Below are 20,829 nucleotides of genomic sequence, written 5' to 3' on the forward strand. Positions count from 1 at the left end.
TCCTTGGGAGTGCAGAAGGGGCTTCTGTCCTGGAAGCCCCTAGACTGAGAATCAGAGCCTGACCTTGTCTCCGTTCTCGTGGCTTCGTGGGGCCTCCCAGGCGGGATCTGGGGGTCTTGAGGGGCTCCTCCCTGACCTGGGCTGGTGGAGGGCCTTCCCCAGGCCCTGTGGGTGGGAAGGAGCGAGGGAGGCAGGTACGGCTTTGGGGTCAGCAGCGCTGCTGACCTCCCTCTGCAGCCTCTGCCCCGGCTCCCCACTCCAGCTCGGGCTCCTGCAGATACACCTGCCGGTCGCCTCACGCTGGTACTTCTTTCTCCGCAGCCCCCTGAGGCCTTCGCGCCGCCATTTCCCACGTGTCATGCCGCTGTCCAAGCCAGGTAAGTGGGGCTGTCCTAAGTCCACCCCTGAGGGAGTGAGGCACCCACTATGGGTGCCAGTGTGCACCAGCCCTCCGCAGCTGAGCATGGTCCCAGTCCTCGGGATGGGTCTGTGCTCTCTCAGGCTCTCTGGGGCCACCCTGCACTGCTGGGCCTCATGAGGGCCTGCTGGAGTAAAAGGCTCCATCCTGGGCTCGGAGTGACAGCACAGGGACACCTCGATGTCCTTTTCCCCTCAGCACGCACAGCTGCAGGGTGATGGTCAGGTGGGGCCTGCCCTGTGCCCACGGGTTTCCTGGAGCAGGTGACAGAGGTGTGGGAGCTGAGGTGAGGAGGCTGGGGGCTTCAGTGAGGCCGCAGGGCCGTCTGAGCTGAACCGTGAGAGATGGACAGGTTTTGGGGTGAAAGGAATCCAGGAGGCTCGTTGATAGGGAGCTGGGGCTGGAGGTGGCAGCGAGCGTGTGGGGTCTGCTGGAGGAAGAGCACTTGGGGTCCTTGCCTGGAGCCTGGAGACCCTGCCTCCGTGGACTGTGGAAGAGCTCTTGCGATCTGCCGGATTTTAGTTAAAAAGAGGTTGTAGGATTTCTTCCTGCCGCCAAGACAAAAGCTGAAGCCCAGGGAGGAGGTCAGTGGGAGGCTGGAGAGAGTTAGTGCTGGGCTGGGCGGTGTGGCCGAGGCCCCTCATGGCCCAGGAGCCCACCTCGAGGTGGGGGCTGTGGTCCCTGGTGCTGGTGCCCCAGAGGGTGGGGCTTGTGCCAGAGCTGCGTCTGCCGCACCTGGGCTGTGCACGCGATGACCTGCGCACTCCCGCCCTGCTCGGAGGAGCAGATTTAGCCCCTGCCTCCGCATCCCTGTAAGATGGAGTCCCTCAGGAGGACACCCCCTGGCCTGCTGACCCATTTGTTGATGTTAATTCTGGCATCTGTGTGGTCTTATGCTTGGCCACATGTGTTCCTGGGCTATTCAGTCTTTCTTGCTGCCTCGAGGGAGGCACTTAGATCCACATTTATAGGAGAAGCAATCGGGCTCAGCTGGGACTTGAGAGAGGTGTGGCCTTTGTGAGGAGGGGGCTGTGGATGGAGGTGGGTGAGGGGCACATTGGGCGCAGAGCCTATTTGTCAGGAGCTGGACACAAGTGGAGGGCCAGTGGGAGCTGAGGGGCAGGGCCCAACCGTGCTGGAATGAGGTGCTTGGACTGGTGCAGTAGGCTGTGGTGCAGCAGAGGGGTCCTGGGTGGGTTGTGGGGCCTCTGAGCAAGCATGGCTCCTGCTGCCCTGCTGGTTCTGTGGGATCTCAAGCCACTGCCCTCTCTTCAAGGGCCCATGCCCAGGTATGTATGGCTATGTGCTCCTCCTATCTCGGCAGTAGAAGTGAACAGTCACCTCTGTTCCCAAAGCCAGCTCTCAGTTGCTGAGACCTGACTGTGCCCAGGACAGGACATATCCTGGGGCATGGAGTAGGAGTCTGCTAGTTGTTTTTCTTAGGTGCTCTCCCTGCCTTTGAGGCATCGCCACCTCCGGCCTCCTCCCTGAGCGTGCCCCTAGCATGTGATGGGTCAGGTCTCCCATCGGTGCGTGCTTCTCTTCTGTCACCCCCAGTGCCTGCCACCAAGCTCAGCACGCTGACTCGGCCCTGCCCAGGGCCCTGCCATTGCAAGTATGACCTGCTGGTCTACTTCGAGATCTGCGAGCTGGAGGCCAACGGCGAGTGAGTCCGGTGTCCCGTGGTGCCCCTGCTGGGGATGGCCTGGAGGTCCCCACAGGGTTGTGGTAGGGGAGGAGATGGCCCTGGGGATGGGCTGGAGATCCCCAGAGGGTTGTGATTGGGGAGGAGAGGACGCTGGGGACTGGTTGAGGTGGCATGTGTGGGTTTCCTCGCCCGGCTGACTCTGGTCCCCATGGACTGAGCCACCCCATCTTCACCAGGGGAAGGGGCTGATATTTTCCTGTTCTCACCTCTCCCACTCCTCAGGGGCCATGTGCCTGTGTTGTGGGCAGGGCAGGGAGGAGGGGCAGGGCCCTTGCCTCACCCCCTCACCTCTCACCCCTCTCTCTCTCTTCCAGTTACATCCCTGCAGTGGTGGACCACCGTGGCGGGATGCCATGCATGGGGACCTTTCTGCTCCACCAGGTGCGAAGCCCTCCCTGCCCCTGCCTGCCTCGTGCCCCCTCCCTGGCCCCATGTGGCCTCTAGGCCATCTGACCGTGTCCTCTCTCCCGGCATCCGGCAGGGCATCCAGAGACGGATAACTGTGACACTGCTGCATGAGACAGGCAGCCACATCCGCTGGAAGGAAGTGCGCGAGCTGGTCGTGGGTGAGTGAGGCAGTGGGGGCTGCCTTGGGGGCTGGGGCTGGGTTGATTGGAAGAACGTAGAGGTCCCCACCCCCAGGCCAGATGCCTGAGTGCTAACCAGAGCTCTGCCCCTGTTGCTGAGACTTTGACTAAGTCACTTAACCTCTGTGTGCCTCAGTCCTTTACCTGAAAAGGAGAGCTTGGTTCTGGGTGATGATTCCAAATTTCTATTTAATCACTGTATGAGCTTGCTAGGGCTGCTGTAGCAAAGTACCATGAACCACGTGGCTTAAAACAACAGAATTTATCCTCTCAGAGTTCTGGAGGCATAATTCTGAGATAAAGGTGTCAGCAGGTAGCCATGCTCCTTCTGAAGCCTGAAGGGGAGGATCCTTCCTCCCCTCCTCTAGCTTCTGGTGGTTTGTGGCGAGTCTTTGGTGCTCCTTGGCCTATAGACACATCACTCCCATCCTCTGTCTTTACGTGGCCGCCTCTTATGAGGACTTAGGTTAGGGCCCTGCCGACCCCACTGTGATCTCATCTCAACTATCATATCTGCCAAGACCCCGTTCCCAAATAAGGTCACATTCTGAGTGGCTGGGGGTCAGGACTTCAACATATCTTTCTGGGGGGACACAGGTCAGCTCAGAGCAATCTCCCAGATCTTGTAGGTTTTTCTTCCACGACTCCACACTGTGAACTCTTTGGTCTACCCAAAATGTTTCCTTTGTCGTGCTGTAAAGAACTTGTCTTCCTAGTTTTCATTCAAGGACATGGACAACTGTCCATTCCCGTGTGTGGTCAGCATGAGGCCGCCCCCATCCCCACACCTGGAGCTGATGGATCCCTCTGGAAAGACGTTTCTGTGGTCGATGGGCAGTAGATCAAGGGCTGTGTCCTTGGGGCCTGCAGAGGGGAGTCTGAGGGTGCAGCAGCAGGGGTGTGACCGTGGGACCCATCATCCTGTGTCCCAAAGTGCAGGATGGTGGGCAAGGAGGTTCTGGGGGCTGCAGAACAAATGTTTTGTATCTATTTTCTCAGGAATCAGAAAAAGCGTAGAACAAGTACGCAAACCCTCATTTCAGATGTTGTTTAGGGCAAGTCTGAAAAGAGTGAATCAATTTAAAGAAAAAGATGAAGCGAGTACGCGCTGGCTCACCCTGCCACCCGACAGGGTGGGGAAGGGTGATGGGGCGGGTGGTGCCCCCCACATGCTGTCATCCTCATCTCACTGCCTTCACCCAGAGCCTGCTGCCCAGAGAGCAGGGTCTGCACCGCCTGCTGCACCCGGCTCGGGCTGGGAAAAGGGCACAGAGCTTCCATTCCTGTCCCTGTTACCCTCAATCCTGGAATGATAAGTGCCCGGGTCTCTGCAGAGAGGCCACCCCCTCGCTGTCCTTGGGGAGCCAGGCTCTGGTCCCAGATCCCACCTTCCTCTCGCCCCTAGGCCACCTCCCTTCCTGAAAATGCAAACAGGACTGATCCTCTATGGGGGAGGAGGGGATAAGAGGTGCTATTGGAAGGGACTTGGGGAGATGCTGGTGTGAACACCAAGGCCCACCCTCCAGGTTAAGGGGTTTGGGCTCTGCCTCTCTGGGCTTCATAAACCAAGCAGACCTGTGAGTGGATGTCTCTGCCTGACCAGGGGCCCCACGCGCATCAGTTTTGCAGGCAGAGCGCCTGGTCAGACTATGCGGGCTGAGAACCTCTACTGAGAACCCCTCCCATCCCAGAGGAGAGGAGGAGTGAGACTGGCACTCCAGGAGATTTCCTCCTGCAGCTGGGCCCTCCCCAGCACGGGCCCTGTGGCACTCCGCCTGCCTCAGCCTCCAGCCGTGCGGGACACGCCCCTTGAGCCCTGCCCAGCCCGGGAGGGCACTTTTCAGGGACCCCACACCTGCCTCCTCCCAGAACCCAAACATTGCAGGAAGGTTCCAGGATGTGGAGCAGGCAGCGGCAGCATGGGGACACAGGAACCTGGCCGAGTGTTGGGTTTTATTTTATCTCCGTTCATTGGGGAGGAGAGGGAAGGCTCAGTGATTCCTTTCTGGCTTACCAAAGAAAATCATATTTGTTTATTCCTCGAAGAAGCAGAGCAGTCAATTTGACTATCACTCTCAGGGCAAGAAATGGTTAATGAAGCCACCAGGCAGGATTCCTAAGTCACAGAGGTCCTGGTGCCTTTCACAGAGCCCCCACTCTGCATGCAGGTGCCTGAGAGGGCTCTGTTGGAAATGCCCCTTATGAGGAGAGACTTATGGCGTGGGCAATGTTCCTTTTCTTTCTTTTTTTCAGTATAAAGAGGAGGGAACATTTCCTCCGTCTCATCTTGCTAAGATTTCCTTTTCCAATAGTTGAAGAGGGCCTGAGTGTTCCAGGCTGAGTGGTTGAAATCTGTCAGTTGCGAGGGGTGGGGGGTGGGCAGCGGAGGGTGGAGAGAGAGATTTATGGCTGAGGAACTAAGAAACTCAGACCTCAGGCTGCGGGAGGAAAGATGGGAGACCCATCCACTGACAGATGGCAGAGGGGCCTGCTGCCCCCTGTCCACCCCTGGTGTTGCCTCTTGTTATGTGCTTCTTGTGGCCACATGGGGAGCTGATGGCCTCCTGGTTTCAAAGCTCCTGCCCAAGCAGAGGCGGTGAGCAGGGATCCAGCGCCCGCACCTGCCCTCCTGGGAAGTGACACGCGGCCCATCGCCTTCCCTGTAGGTCGCATCCGAAACACTCCAGAAACCGATGAGTCCCTGATCGACCCCAACATCTTGTCTCTCAACATCCTCTCATCTGGATACATCCACCCGGCCCAGGACGACCGGTGAGTCCCCTTGTGGGGGTGGCAGCAGGTCCGTTCCTGACCCCCTGGAGACAGGGTCTGGGTCAGGACCCAGGGTACGTTCTCAGCCCGACACTCCCTTGGCTGTCCTGGCCGTGTAGGGTCGAGCCACACAGGACGTGTCCAGCCCCAAAGCTTTCCAGGCCTTCCTCTCTGTCTCCTCAAGGGACAGGTGCAGGGCAGGGTGGCTCGTGGCCTCAAAGTCCCTTGGTGTTTTTGTCTGCACCTTGTCCCATCACTGGCTCCTGCATTCATCCAGCCCATTTGTTCAGTCACCCGGCAGAGGGCCCGCATGGGAGTTGCAGGCAGATGAGCTAGGTCCTGTTCTCAGGAGTTTTGTGGGTGAGTGGGTGGGTGGCATGGGGCGGTGAGTAGACAAGCAGGCCTGAATTTCCCCGACCATACTCCTGAGGGTGGTTCTATTGCCTCTGGCGGGGATCCTCGGGCCGGGGATCCTGGAGGTGGTTCAGGGGCACACTAGGTTGTCGGTCCAGCATGGCCGGGTGGAGGCGTGCCCACTGGGCACTGCTTGGCACATGCTCCTTGTCTCTGGGCTATTTCTTCCCAAGCTCCTGGGTGATGGCCAAGCTCGTCACAGCCTGGGCACTCCCAGCTCGACTGCATCTGGGGCAGCGGACGGGGCGTGCGAGCCTGCAGCCCTCTCGGGGTTTGCCAGGGTGGGCGGGATGTGAGGGGGAGGCATCTGGGGGCCAGCTGGGTGCGGGGAGCTCATGGCTGCCAAGAGCCACCCTCTAGGGGGTGATGTCGGCGGGCTTGGCTGTGTCTGAGATGCTGCTTTCTAGGGGCTTTGGTAAATGAGGAGGGTGCTCCACATCCTGGACTGGCTGCTCCCAAGGGCTCAACCTGGCCCACGAGGCGGAAGCTGAGAGCTGACCCTTGGAGCATGAGCTGTAGATGTCTCCATGGTTCCTGTGGCTGTGTTTGCAGGAAAAACATCTGTGAGGGTTGGGTGTGCTTGGAAGGGGGTGGGGGAACCTCACACTTGGTAGAAGAGCTGAGATCCATAAGGATGAAGGGTCCTGGGAGAGTCACCTCCTGTTCTTCCAACTCTTGGGTCCAAGCAGCTCAGTCTCTTCACAGACACCCTGAAGAGTAGGCTGTAAGGGAACTATCCCTCAGCGTGGGCAGTTGAGACCCAGACAGGGGCAGATGTGGCTCTGGTTCCAGCGCTGCTCTGGAACCTTCCAGAAGAAACTCACCCTCCACTCACGTCCAGAGGAGGGAGGAGTTGGGGTGAAGAATGCTGGGGGCTGTTCTCATGTGGAGTTGGCATCATGACAGGCAGGCTGGGGGTCACACCGGGGAGAGTGGGAAGGTGAGGCAGACAGTGTGGTGGGGGCAGCTCAGGCTTCTCCTGTTGCTGTGAGAATGCACCTTGGGGTCGTGGCCCAGAAGGCCTGGTGCCCACCCACACGGGAGCTGCCTGCAGGGATGTGGGCCACTGTGCCTGGCCCGTGGAACCCAGAGAGAAGGGTGGGGCCCGGGAGGGGTCAGTCTGCCATGCTGAGTGACGCTCTGGACCTTGGGGATGACCTCAGCATTCCCCCTGACCTTTGACCCTTCCCTTGCCCCAGCAACTCCTAGATCCTTGGGGCAGAAAGAAGTGGGGGCAAGGAGAAGGGATGGGTGGGTGGGTGCCTGCCGCCCCGCACTGTCTCCCTGCCTTGAAGACCATGTGTCTGGGTCTCCCGTCCTCCGGCCAGCCTGACTGCTGGAGGGCCCCCTGGGGGGCCTTGGCCCTGCGCTAAATTCAGGGTAGCTTAGGAGGCTGCGGCTCTGGCTGGATCTCAGATTAGCGGGGCTTTGGCTAAACAGGTTCACCCTGTTCCTGGAGGCCCGAGGACCCATCTCTGATGGGCTTGGTCCTGCTCCCTGGGGGCTGTGGGAAGTGAGGCGGACCCCTGGGCAGCCCTGGGGTTGATCAGCTCACGCCTGAGCTCTAGGCCCTGGTCCCAGCATGGAGGAAGGCCCGTCCACGGGGCAGGGCCATAGACCTTGCCCATAGCTGCTTTGGCCCCACGCTTGGCTCCTGCCTGTGCTGGTACAGCCCCAGGACAGCCCCGACTCCCAGCCCTGCCCTGGAATAATCTCAGGCACCCTCCTCAGCTGGCCCCAGGCAGGTGCCATTCTGAGGTTTGGCTGGCCAACCGGCAGGCCCCTCCTCTTCCAGAGGAAGAGGACCTTCCTTTTCCCCGGACTGTGGCTGACATCCTCAGGCCCCGTGATGGGCCGGGCCCTTCTCCCCCTACAGATGCTGAGGCTCAGAGACCCCAGGCCTGGCTCAGGCCTTGGGTCCTCCGGCCGCCCACGCGCTTTGCCTCAGCCTCCTCTCTGCTCAGAGGCCCCACGCTTTGCAGCCTCCCCTGGCTCCGAGTGGGCCTGCCAGCCACGGGCAGCTTCTCCCCCCTCTGCCCTGCCCCCGCTCGCTGCCCGCTGCCCGCTGGCCCCACGCCCTCACTAACCTGTGATTGTTTGTGTTTTGCAGGCAGTTTCTTGATTCGGACATGCCTAGGTACCATTTGTGCCCCCTGGTTTATTTCAGCCTCTCTCCTTCCCCTTCTCCTTCCCCAGTCTCACAGCCCTGGAATTTAATTTTGGCTTCTTAGATTCTTCTACCCTTGCTCACCTCTCCCTCCTGTTTCTCCCATCTTCTTCTTTAGTTTTATTTCCTTGGGATACTTTTTGGATTTTTTTTTATTGCTTCTCCGCCCCCGCCCCCACCTTGGCTGAGTTCCTTCTGCCCCCACTCTTGATTTTGGCTGCTTTGGTAGTTTCCTGCCCTTCTGTAGCCGCTGGCTGGCCTCCTGCTCCTCTCACCCCTGAGCCTTGCCCGCCCGTGAGATCCCCACCCCTGCGAGAGCGGGAGCAGGCGCCCTGCATGTAGGCTCGCCGGCCAGGCTGCCCTTGGCTGCAGAGCCCCACTTCCCGCCAGGTGAAAGAGGGAGGCACGGAGGGATGGGCCATAGTGGGCACAGGACGGGGGCAGAGAGGACCCAGCCCCGCCAGGAGACCCCACTTTGCACCTTCCACACTGGATGAGGTGAGCCCTTGTCTGGCCAGACCGGAGGCTCCAGCCACATTCCTGGTGTGGCCACCACACACTCTTGGGTAGTAGGTGGGGAGTGAAGTTGTGAAGGGCCACGAAGTCTCGGGACTCACTCGAGTGGTCCCAGGTCCAAAGCCCTGGAGGCCTGGGTTCCTGAGCAGAGGACCGCAGCTCCCCCCGCCCGACCTGAGTGTGGCCCTGTCTGCAGTGGCCAGGTGTGGGTCAGTGAGGCTCCAGGGTGGACAGCCTCACAGTCCCTAATCTAGACTTTGTCCTTGAGACTCAAGTCTGTTCTGAGTGGAAGGTCAAGGCTGTCACCTCTTGGGTCCCTATGGACTGTGAGCTCCCTGGCAGTGGTCCTGTGGGTCAGCTGTTTTGGAAGATGAAGTGGGCAGCGAGAAGGCTTCAGCATGAATGTTTGAGCCTTTAAGCTGCACGGAACAGGGTCAGGGATGGTGCCCGCCTGTTTTCTGGACAGAGCCCCAGGGCGGGGTCCTTGTCAGGTCACAGCTGGGATGGGTCAGGACAGATGGTCACTGTGAGTGTGCCCGGGCAGTTGTAGCTGAGGCCTCATGGGACAATGAGTTAGGCTGTGGTTCCTGTTGGTGTGTCCTCAAGAGTGCACGCGTAAACACCTATTCCAGGAACACATCTTTCCCAAAGACTGCTGCAGGCCCTCCCTGGGACATGCAGCTGGGTGAGCAGAGAGAGTCCCTCTGTCAAGGGAAAACCGTGGTGGTAGTGGCTGCGCTGGTGAACAGGCACAGCCCTGCAGGGCTGGAGGACAGACCTGCCTCTCCCAGGCAGTCGGGCGGGCTTGCTGGAGGAGGCGGCCTGCTAGCTGATCCTGGAGGCAAGCTGGGCTGGCCGAGGCGGCTGCAGCCTGCCCAGGCAGTCTCCCTATTCTCAGAAGGCTCCAGGCTGGGAGTCCATCTGCTTGGCTTCATTCTCTAGAGTGGACCCAATCCAGGGCTGTTTTCTTGATGAGTGGAAACTTCCAGGCCCATCAGTATGATTGCATGGGGTGTTGTAGATATTTTGTTCAAGTTTGCATTTCCACAACCGGCTGAGTTTTGGTCCCAGACATCCCCATATACAAACACATCGTGGTTTTAGGAAGGTTCTGGGTGAAGTGGAAGCAGGACTCTGTGGCCAGGAGGACCTGGCACCAGGGAAGGAGAGGGACAGATTCTCCTTTTCAGCAAGGCCTCCTTCACCAGCCTCTGGACTTCAGGGAGCCCTCACCCCTCTACCTGAGCAGAGGGCCCAGCCCCCTGATTCCAGAGGTGGGTTCCTTGGCCCCTGGTGGGCTTGACCTGCAAGAGGAGGCTCAGGGCACTGAGAGGGAAGGGGGCTCAGGGCCCCAAGATTCAGGCCTGCGGCTCCTCCACGGGACCGGTTCTAGGGGCAGGAGCTGCTGTGGTGGGCGGTTCCGGGGACAAGCAGAGGGTGAGGGCGTGGTGGAGGGAGCGTCTCGTCTGGAGCGGGACAGAGACCTGGGGCTGTACCGACTGGGCTGGGGCAGCCTGACTGTGCCCTTGGCTGGCTGTGTGAGTGTGGACAAGTAGCAGAATGTTCTGGAACCTTATTTTCCTTCCCTCTCAGAATGGGAATAATATTAGCCCCTGTCTGAGGTTGTTGTGATATTAAATGAGATTTTACATGAAACACTCTTAGCACGAGGCTTTGCACAGGTAACTTTATAAATATGAGTGTGTGGTTATTATCACTACCACCTGGTTAGTATTTAACTTAAAATACTCCTAATTAATTTAAAATGCATAGCCTCTGAGCAAAAAGTGTGTTTTTTTATACTAACCACTCCAATTTTGCCCACCGGGCCGCGCTAAGATACCTCAGTGGTGGCTCACACACACAACTCACAGAGCCACCCAGAGCCGGGGGGTGGGGGAGGAGGCGAGGAGGAGAGTTCGTGACAGGGAGACTTGGTTCGAACCTTCCACCCCTTTCTTGCCTCTTACCCAGGCTTCAGCCTGCTTCTGCCCACGTGACCCCTAGAGCGCTCAGGTGTTGAGGAGGAGGTTGGGGAGCAGGGTAGCCTGCTCCCCTCTCTCTAAAACGAGGTCCCGAGCACGGCACATAGATTAGAGGGCTGAGGACGAGGAGCAGCAGGCAAGGCTGGGGCGGCCTCACTGGAGAGAGGGAGGGGGCAAGAGTGTGGGCACTCAGTCCTGGCCGTCTCCACTCTGGGCCTGTTTCCCCGGAATGTGAGGGTCCACGGGATGATGGCGTGACCAAGCCCGTGGAGAAGCTCCATAGAGTTGGCTCAGATGCTCTGCTCACGAGACTGCCTCACCCCAGCATTTCCACCTCAGCAGGTCTGGAGTGGGGCCTGAGAATCTGCGTTGCTAACTGTTCCCTCGTGATGCTGATGCCTTGGGTCCAGGGACCCCAGTGGGCAGCATGTCACCCCTCATAATTGTATCTGAGGGGGTGGCTGAATGTTGCGTGGGGTAGAGTGAGGAGCACTGTGTGGAATGGGGGCTCCCTTCCTGGGGCGACCTGATGCCCAGACAGATGCTGAGAGGGTCCTGGTGTGGTCCCCACAGCCTCCGGTCGCATCCTGCATGCACCGTGCCTCCCTCTCAGCCACTCTGGGTCTTTGTTTCCTGCCACATGATGGAGGGGGCACCGATCAGTGGTTCCCACACTATGTCCTGTGAGCTCAGGGGGTCCCACATGGCCGCCTGGGTCCCACATGGGTATGCTGCCACCCTGCCCCACCCCGAGCACACCCACTGTCGGCTGCTCTGATTCTTACTCAGGGTCTGAGTGAGACCTCCCTCTGCAGAGGCTTCAGGGGCACGGAGGCTCGAGAGTGTTGTTGAGGACCCTTCCTGCCCAGGGCTCCAGGGTCGGGCACCTGTGGCTGTGTGGAGCCACAGCTGGCTGCCTGCTGAGGGTTGGTCTGCAGTAAGCTGCACGGGGCTGGGGGCTGACCGTGGGTTTGGAAATGGCCAGTGGGCAGCATCATGGCCGTGCCAGGTGGACCCTGGTCCAGTTGGCCACCCTTGGCACTTGGATGATGGGGCTGCAGACACGAGCCCAGGATTGCCCCCTCCCACCACCCCACCCTTCCCCGCACGTGAGACCCACCAGAGTCAGGTTTCTGGAGAGATTCTAGGTCGCTGGAGTTCGATCACGGCAAAGCTATATCCTAACTTGACTGCCGGCTCTCAGCCAAGAGCCTCTCAGAGGGGGCCTCGGTTGGCCTCATGTGGAAGCAAGTTTGTTTCTCCTTACAGCCCCAGGCCTGGGTTCTGGCACAGTCGGCCCCTGGGTGAGCCCTAGGGGCTTCGGTTAGCCTGACTGGGTTGGCTCTTTGGCATGTCCCACCCAGGGGTGAGGGTCCCCAGGACGGGTGGAGTCCTGGCTCCTGATGCTTGAGGCGGAGCTTGGGCCAGTTCTCTCCCGAGGGCGCACAGAAGCAAGTGCATGCTGATGCTGGTCCCTGATCCTGGGGCCAATGGGCGGGGTGGGGGTGGGCTGGGTCCACACACCAGAGCACTTGCAGTGGAAGAGAAGCCAGCAGCGTCCTTTAGCAACTTTTGAGGCAGGTGGACAGAGGGTACAGCACTGAGCCGAGTCCTTGGGTCGAGTGGGAAGATTTGAGGCTGGCCTACCAGGGTAGGGGCCCGCAGACTAGGCCTTTCCCAGTGCCTTGTCGTCAGGGCCTCCTGGAGGTGAGGACCGGTAATGACGACAGTGACGCTAACGTATGTGCCCGGGGCCCTGTTCTCAGCCAGCCTGCGTGTTAGCTCACTTAACCTGCAGGACAACTTGATGAGGCAGGGACAGCAACTGCCTGTCCTTCCAGGAAGCAGGACACAGAGACGTCCGCTGAGAGCCCAAGGTCATACGGCTGTGAAGGTGCCTTTGGAGCTAGGCAGTCTGGAGGGCATTTGTTCTGGGTCGGGCGGCAGCAGGCCTCTGGCTCTGCCTGCAAGCCGGGCCCCACAGACCCCAGGGTGTTTGGGGGCCCCCCAGGATGGAGCACGTCCCTTTAGGTTTGGTTACGGTTCCAAGGGTGCCTGCCTGGTCCTGCTGGAGACAGACCCAAGGCTCTCACTGCAGACACAGGGGGAAGGGGCTCTGAGTGGGCCCCCCCACAGTGAATGCCCCATGGGCCATGTCTTGACCCGTGAGATGGCGGTCAGCAGCCTCCGCGGCCGCGTGGCACAGTCACTTAGCTTGTACCCAGCCGGGCGACGGTGCTTGTTCTGACATGTGAATTTCTTCTGTGTGTGTACGTGTGTCCTGGCTGCCTCCGCCTTTAGCGTTTCATTCGGAAATGACACTAGGTACAGCTCACTTTTCTCTTCCGCACTCGCTGGTCTGTCCTCTTCTGCTTTTCAATTTCCTTTCTCCTCTGACGTCTTCCCCCTGCTCTTCCATTCTCTGGTTACCCTGCTGTCCCACGTCCCTCCCTCTGGATCTTTGTCCTCTGTGCCGTGTGTCCGACAGCAGCCTGCCCCGTCCCTCTGCTTCTCCCCACGCCCCTGGACTGTGCCATGGAGAGACAGGTGGCCGTGGTGCTGTCCGTGCCCCGACGCGGCTTTGCTCCCCGGGCGCCCTCCACGCTCCTGGGTGGTGCCGGCGCTTCAGAAGGGGCCCAGCAGTGGGGGGCGAGTGCCGCTGCCCGGCTGTTTGTGTTGACGTGTTTCTCAACTGTTTCTTTGTGAGGATGCTTGGATGGAAACTTGGCGAGGCTGGGGGCTGGGCAGTGCTGTCTGGGGCCCACAGTGCAGCCACCTGGTGGCTTGAGGCAAATTCTCCACCCCAGATATGAAGGGCCTCAGAACATGCGCCTGGCCCAAGGCAAGAGTTTAGGAGCTCTGCCATCAACGGTTGAAAACAGAAACCATCATGTAACAGAGAACCCTGTTCTGGAGTGGAGGCCACTGATGTGTCAGTGGAGCCAACATCCTGGCCTCCTGAGGATAGCCTGAGCTGCCTCCTGGGAGGGATTTTTGGGCCACTGGCCCAGGCTCTGCTCAGTGTCTTTCTGGGTCAGAGATCAGGGACAGAGAGAAGAGACTACTGCCCGCTCTGTGCTAAGTGGAGAGCCGCCTTCCCACGGAGCCTGGCCACGGTGGGCAAGAGCGACGCCATCTGCCACGGGCCACCCTGGTTTCCACTCCAAGCATCCTCCCCTGAGGGGCCCTTCTCTCCCGAGGGCAAGTCGGTTGGTGGAGGAGACGGGCTGGGGGTGGTTTTGGCAAACCCGGCAGGTTCCCTGGGTCCAGGGAGAGGCCCTGGCTCCTCCTTACTCAGACCGAGGCTGAGGCCTCTGCTTCCCGCTCTCCCCCCATCTCTCGTCTCTCTCTGCTTCTGTCTCCCCTCTCCCTTCTCGTCCTCTCCTCCCTCCTCTTTCCTCTCCGCCCCGCCTGCCTATCTTTCCCCATCCTCGCATTTCCGCTGCAGCTGGTGAGCTGTGGCTAAAACATCCCATCCTTCCACCTCACCCATCCACCCATGGTGGAGCTGAGAGAGCTCTGGGGCTCCTGTGGTGGCCTCTGGAGTCCCCCACCCAGCGTGGTCCTGAGTAAGGAGGTTCTGCCCTTCCCAGACACTGCCGGGGCTTTCAGACCTGCAGCCCTAGCGGCTCTCCCTGCGGGTCACCCACACGTCTCTCTCTGTCTGTCTGTCCGTCTGCATGTCCCCAACCCAGCTGAGAGTGGCCTGCACGCTGTTATCTTTTACCTCATCTCTGCTTCCTTCCAGGACCTTTTACCAGTTTGAGGCTGCGTGGGACAGCTCCATGCACAACTCTCTCCTGCTGAACCGGGTCACCCCCTACCGAGAGAAAATCTACATGACCCTCTCTGCTTACATCGAGGTAAGAAACCTATGCCCAGGGCATTCCACCAAAATCGCCCATCCCACAAGCCTGAGTTGCTTGCCGAGGGGCAGTGAGGGCGCTTGTTAGCCCTGGACAGCCCCAGACAACCCTGTCTTTTCTCAGAGGACTTCTCAAGTCATTGTTAAATCCATGTACTTTTAATGGCAGTGCTCACAGTTAACCTACTCTACTATCTTTAGTGTGTCGATTTGTCCTTGTGGTTGCAAGATGGCTGTGGCACCACCACACATTGCATCTATGTTTCAGGCAGGACGAAAACAGAAGCCTCCCCCACCCCATCCCCAGGGTCTTGGGCCTCTTGGGCTTCAAAGCACAGGAGGGGACTGGGAGTGTGGGCGTTACTAGCTGGGCACAGTAGTGGCAAATTAGGAGGTTTGGGGTTGGCAGCCAGCTGGACAGCGGAGGGGAAGGCATCTGCCTCCCCTCAGAGCCTGATTGCTCCAGCTATAAGGTGGGGACCGCCTAGTGGGATGGTGGTTTGCTTGGGCTGAGAAAATGCTGGCAGGCAGAGCTCTGTCCAAACAAGCTCCCAGGACACATCAGCCTTGTCAGCAGTTACCAAGAGCTTCAGGAAACAAAAGAGCCAGCTGTTTAAGACAGCACCCCGATCGCCATGAAGTCATTTTCTGTGGCATTTTAGAGTTAAAACGTGGGTGCACAGACAGGATCTGGTTTGATCCTCATGCACATTTCTGGGAGTGTGTCACCCCAATTTTATGGTGAGGCAGCTGAGGCCCGAAAGGGAGAGGCCTGTGTCTGGGACCCTCAGGGTCCCTTGCACAGACACCCAGCCCTCTGGCAGCCCCAGGGAGGCAGGGCCCTGGCTGTCTCTCTCCGGCAGGAATTGGCTCAAGGCGGGAGCAGAGACCTTCTCCCGCCTGGGTCTGGGGCCATGCCGGGGGCGCCCGGAAGGCGTGGGGCTGCCAGTCAGTGTGGCACGGAGGTTGGAAGGGGGCCTGGGGCCAGGGCAGTCTTGGGGCATCCTTGTGCTGAGCCCCTGTCCCTGCCCTGCCCGCTGCAGATGGAGAACTGCACCCAGCCGGCGGTCATCACCAAGGACTTCTGCATGGTCTTCTACTCCCGCGACGCCAAGCTGCCGGCCTCGCGCTCCATCCGCAACCTGTTTGGCAGTGGGAGCCTGCGGGCCTCAGAGAGGTGAGCCTGCCAAGGGGACTGGTGGGGGGTGCCTCATCTGGTGCCCTGTCATGGTGAGGACCAGACCAGACTCTGCACAGGAAGTGGCGCCAGGTGTACCCCAGCAATCTGATGCTCGCGTGATGCGCTCCAGCGCAGTCTGGCCCTGATGAGAAGCTGGACTTGCCAGCCCCCTGCTCTCGAGTCCCTCTCACTCACCCCTGATGTTGGGGTCATTGGAAGTCACAGGGCACATGTGGGGACACCGATGGCATGTTAAGTGGCCATGAGAGAGCCGGGCCTGCCTGCAGGGTGTAGTGGGGAAGGTCTGGGTACCCGCCCTGGGACCTCCTCTGGGTGGGCTTGGGGCCACAACGCACTGCCTGCCAGGTGACCTTTCTCTCCATGAACCACTGGGATCTGTGCCATCAGGACTTCCTGCCCACACATAGCAGGAGAAGCTGGATACATGTAGGGGGCTAGGATGGGACAGGGAGACTCTGGACGGAGGCTGGCAGCACCCGAGGGGGTGGGACATAAGACACCAGGGCCACGTCCTGCATCCTTGGGGACTGGGGAGGAATGACAGAGTGTCCAAGCAGTGAGGAGGGGCCCTGCCCCAGCAGCAGGGACCAAGGGTGTGGGCCACCTGTGGCCACCTTCACTTAGGCTCCCCACACGCTCTGTCTTATGGACCCCAGTGTCCAGGCCACTCTGGGCACAGCTGGGAAGAAGGAGTGTGGGGATCAGGACTGTGGCCTTGGGCTGGCCATGACCCGATCTTCCAGGAGGTTCCATGGTGAGTGTGGGACGCCACCGGCCAACAGGGCTCACTTCTATGAGAGGACTGGTGGAGTGCCCTCGGCGGAATCCGTGGTCCCGGGGCAAAAGGGGTCTGGGATGGGGACTGTGCATACAGGGGCTGCAGTGCGGGGACCCCGAGACCCCATCCACCCCGTGTGAGGCCGCCTGGCGTGGGCGTGCGGCAAGACTCAGGCCCAATGTGCATTTGATGGTGGTGAGAGTCAGTCCCGGGGCATCACCGTGTCTGGTGACAATGTGTTCCCTTCTGCTTTCTGCAGCAACCGCGTGACAGGCGTGTACGAGCTTAGCCTGTGCCACGTGGCCGATGCGGGCAGCCCAGGTAGGCATGCGCCCCACTCTCTGGCTGACGGTGGGGGCACTTTTTTGGGAGTCAGGGAGCCTGGTGGCCTCAGCTAAGCTGCCTTTGGCGGGGGTGTCCCTCACCTGCGAGACACAAGTGCTCACCTTGTGACCTCCAGAGTTGTTCTCAGAGGTTGGAGGACAGCGTGGTGAGAGGCCCAGCACAGGGAGAGGCAGCATGGGGGACAGCCAGAAGGTCACAGCTGTGACCCCCATGGGACACCGTGCTGGGTAACTTCCTGTGGGCGAGGCCCAGCATGGCTCTGTGAGGCCTGGGGTGGACAAAGGGTGAGAGGTGGGGTCAGGGGAAGTGGAGCTTCACCCTGCTGGGCTAGCCTGCCTCGGGTGGATAAGTTTCCGCCCCTGCGCCTGAGGGGCCGGGCGCCCATGGGCAGGGATGTGGTCGGACGAGTGCCCCCTTTCCAGGGATGCAGCGGCGGCGCCGGCGAGTGCTGGATACGTCTGTGGCCTATGTCCGGGGCGAGGAGAACCTGGCAGGCTGGAGGCCCCGGAGTGACAGCCTCATCCTGGACCACCAGTGGGAGCTGGAGAAGCTGAGTCTCCTGCAGGAGGTAAGCCTGTGCCGTGCCCGCCAGGGGACCGTGGTCAGGAGTCCCAGGCCACCCCAGGATGGAGCATGTGACACTCAAACTGCCCATGAAGGGGCTCTGTGACCCTCAACAAAAACAACGACTGGCTTAGAGCAGAAGGTTAATCTTGACCTAACCGCAGAAGACTGTTGGGCATGTAGATGGATGAGAAAGAAACCCGGAAAGAAAATCTGGATGGGCAAGGCCCTTCTGTCACTCAGTCAGGAAAGCCAGTGTCCAGTGGCCTGGTGCTGACTGCCCAGGCCGGGGGATGCATGTGGGAAGCGCGCAGCGGAGGCCCGTGCCCACCCTCTGGCCCTTTCCCAAGGCTGCAGAGCCCATGGTCCCCACCCCAGGAAGCTGGTGTGGGGATGCGCACATCCATCTGCTCTCTGTGGGTGCACGCTGGGGCGCGGGGCCATGGACAGAGGGAGGGCAGTGTGTTGGCTGCAGTGGACGGCGGCTGCATGACTTGGTGGGCTCCACTTCACACGCCACAGCCCGGGGGAGAGGTGGGCTCTCCCGGGGTCTGACCAGGGGCCCCAGGTGCTCAGTGTGGCCGCCCAGGCCCGTCCTCTGCCCCACGTGGGGGCAGGAGGTGAGGCCGTGTTCTGCTCCCGTGGGCAGGTCGAGAAGACCAGGCACTATCTGCTGTTGCGGGAGAAGCTGGAGACCACCCAGCGGCCTGGCCCTGAGGCGCTGTCCCCGGTCTCCAGTGAGGACTCGGAGGCCCACAGCTCGTCCAGCGCCTCCTCCCCACTCTCGGTCGAGGGCCGGCCATCGCCCCTGGAGGCTCCCAACGAGAGGCAGCGGGAGCTGGCTGTCAAGGTAGGGCGGGCCGGTGGCCATGACCGCGGCCCCTCCAGGGCGCCCGTGACCCAGCCTTGTCCATGGATGGTTCCTGTCAGGGCCGGGAGCTGGGAGAATGCGGGGTTCATAGAGTCCCCTTGCCCACCACCCCCACCTTACCCACACTGCAATTTGGGGGCCTTTTACAGCTTCCTCCCCCAAGCATGACCTGCTCTCTCTTGAATGCCTGCACTGATGGGGAGCTCACCGCCTCCATCCAGAGCTGCCCTTTCTGCTGCTGGACGGGCCGCCGGGCAGGTCTCTTGCCCTGCAGTCGATGCGGCCCCCACCCTGTCTTCCCCCAGGCTCCAGTTCTGCCCTGGGTGGCTTCCCTGAATGGCCCCATCACCTTGGAGGGATGGAGGTGCTGCCCACCTCGACCTGCAGTGCCTGGGCCCCTCGGCCAGTCGCCCGTGTCAGAGGGCCATGCCCAGGGCAGAGCTGGTCCAGGGAGGCTCCTGACCAGGCATTTGTTCTCGCTGCAGTGCTTACGCCTCCTCACACACACGTTCAACAGAGAGTACACCCACAGCCACGTCTGCATCAGCGCCAGCGAGAGCAAGGTGGGCGCCGAGTCCAGAGCCCCCACCCTGGCTCAGGACCTTCCACGCCCAGTCTCCCCTGATGACGCTCCCGCCTGTCGCGGGTCCTCACTCGGCCTGCAGCCTCCTATGTCCAGCCTTCGTCCTTTGCACTGGCTTCTCTCTCTGCCTGATGGGCCTCTTGCCACAGCCTTCAGGCCACACATCCTAAAGTCTGGGCTCAGGCTACTCCTTCCCTGACCGCCACTCAGTGGGCCTCACTGGGACTCTTTGGAGCCCTATGGCCGTGAATCCCTCCTGAGGCAGGGCAGTGCCTGCAGCCCTGGGAGGGGCAGGACAGGGGCATGGAGGGGCTGGGAGAGGGCCCAGGGGAGGCTGGGAGGAGGGTCTGGCCTGCGGTTGGCGTGGGGGTGCCCTAAACAGGAGGTAAAGTTGGAGTGAAGGTGGAGGGATCAGCCCTGCAGGGGTGTCCCCCCAACGGAGGGCCTGGACTGTCCCCTCCCTGTGTCCCCTCCAAAAGGCTCTTTCTCCTCCGCAGCTCTCCGAGATGTCTGTCACCCTGCTGCGGGACCCGTCCATGTCCCCTCTGGGGGCGGCCACGCTCACCCCCTCCTCCACCTGCCCCTCTCTGGTCGAAGGGCGATACGGAGCCGCTGACCTGAGGTGAGTGAGCTCCAGGCTCCCGGGGAAGTGACTGATGATACTGGCCGTGACTCCGGCACAGAGCACAGAGCGCAGAGAAGGCGGGGCATGCGTGGCCAAGGATCTTAGGCTATACACGTCCAGGGCAGGGCTGGGTGGGGGATCTGCAAGCCTGCCTGGCTGGGGTGGCCCCCCGTGGCCCTGCCCCAGATCCCCCACTACAACCGGCCTGGAGACCTCGCCCACTGCCCTGAGGCCCCGCCCACTGACCCGCCCCCGGGGCCCCACCCGCACCTGTCCTCTCACCTCTCTGTCCCTCTGTCCCAAGCCCTTTTCTGCTAAAGCATAAATTTAAAGTGCAGTCATGAATAAAACCAGGAACGGGTCAAAACGATACGAAACAAAAAACCCTTTTCACTAGGTGATGCTCATAAAATACTCAGTGGGAAAAAAGGCAACAAAACAGAACTTAGGGAACAGTTAGGCTCACTGCTGTCAACAAAGACCCTCTGACTCTGCCGAGCAGAGTGTTGGAAGGGACCCCCAACATTGCTAACACTGTGAATGACTAATCATCAGATTTTAAAATGCCTCAGGGTTTCCAAGTTTTCTTTCTTAAAAAGAAAGAAAGAAAAGGCATGGAGCCCTCTGGGCCTCATCCTGAGAAGGCTTCCTTGGCCACCACGTCAGTCACTCCGGGCTTGGCAGGTGCCCATGGGCCAGCGGCTCCCTATACGCAAATGGGCGCTGAGAATGGTGTGTCAACTTCAGCGCAGTTTTGGAGATGAAGAGCTGCTGCAGCCGCTTGTACGGGGGTGGAGCAGGGGAGGCAGAAAGCACCACGGGAGAAGGGTGTGGAATCCCGCACAGCCGGGTCCCTCCCACTGCACCCAGCACAATCCTGCAATCAGGTGGGCGGGCCCAGAGCTCCGACCCGGGCACGGCTGGGCAGACCCCAAAAGGTGCCCCACAGCGGCTCTGAGGGGATGACGCTGGCCATCAGGGGAAGCCCCGGTGGAGGTGGTTCCCAGGCCCAGTGAGGAGCCTCCTGGCAGGAATGCAAGGGCTTCACTCTGCTTTCCCAGGACCCCACAGCCCTGCTCACGGCCAGCCAGCCCAGAGCCTGAGCCTGTGCCGGAGGCGGATTCAAAGAAGCCCCCCTCCCCTGCTCCGGCATCAGAGGTGGACAAGGAGCCGCAGCGCCTGCTGGTTCCCGACATCCAGGAGATCCGGGTCAGGTGCGTGAGAGCCCTGCCCCAAACAGGGGCCCCTCTAAAGCACTGCCCGGCCAGCTCTGTCCTCGAAAGGACAGGCAGGCCGCCCCTGACCTAGGGCAGGGGACAGCTCTGTACTAGGGGCTCGGGTAGGCCACCCCTCACCTGGGACAGGGGAGGAGAATGAGCAGACAGTTAAGCGCAAGAGGGTGGGTTAGAGCAGGGCCCAGGGCCAGGGAC

At 60.6% G+C, this 20,829-nt stretch overlaps 1 protein-coding gene across 10 annotated transcripts in view; it reads left to right on the forward strand.

Moving 5' to 3' along the window:
* KIF1A (kinesin family member 1A) overlaps positions 1 to 20,829 on the forward strand; it is a 101,204-nt gene that overhangs the window by 74,679 nt on the left and 5,696 nt on the right. For 6 of the 10 annotated variants that reach the window (XM_087424581.1, XM_087424575.1, XM_087424576.1 and 3 more), the window contains 14 exons: positions 322 to 377; positions 1,976 to 2,084; positions 2,441 to 2,507; positions 2,608 to 2,692; positions 5,380 to 5,485; positions 8,010 to 8,036; positions 14,316 to 14,430; positions 15,476 to 15,609; positions 16,671 to 16,732; positions 17,179 to 17,324; positions 17,970 to 18,170; positions 18,677 to 18,754; positions 19,272 to 19,396; positions 20,461 to 20,613. In XM_087424581.1, coding sequence (XP_087280707.1) covers positions 322 to 377; positions 1,976 to 2,084; positions 2,441 to 2,507; positions 2,608 to 2,692; positions 5,380 to 5,485; positions 8,010 to 8,036; positions 14,316 to 14,430; positions 15,476 to 15,609; positions 16,671 to 16,732; positions 17,179 to 17,324; positions 17,970 to 18,170; positions 18,677 to 18,754; positions 19,272 to 19,396; positions 20,461 to 20,613 — 1,464 coding nt within the window. The remainder of the gene's footprint in view (positions 1 to 321; positions 378 to 1,975; positions 2,085 to 2,440; positions 2,508 to 2,607; positions 2,693 to 5,379; positions 5,486 to 8,009; positions 8,037 to 14,315; positions 14,431 to 15,475; positions 15,610 to 16,670; positions 16,733 to 17,178; positions 17,325 to 17,969; positions 18,171 to 18,676; positions 18,755 to 19,271; positions 19,397 to 20,460; positions 20,614 to 20,829) is intronic. The other 4 variants (XM_087424582.1, XM_087424577.1, XM_087424580.1 and 1 more) reach the window with 1 other exon arrangement.

Source organism: Ceratotherium simum, chromosome 37 (assembly GCF_057802395.1).
Source record: "Ceratotherium simum simum isolate JZ-2026a chromosome 37, ASM5780239v1, whole genome shotgun sequence".
NCBI classification, from domain to species: Eukaryota; Metazoa; Chordata; class Mammalia; order Perissodactyla; family Rhinocerotidae; genus Ceratotherium; species Ceratotherium simum.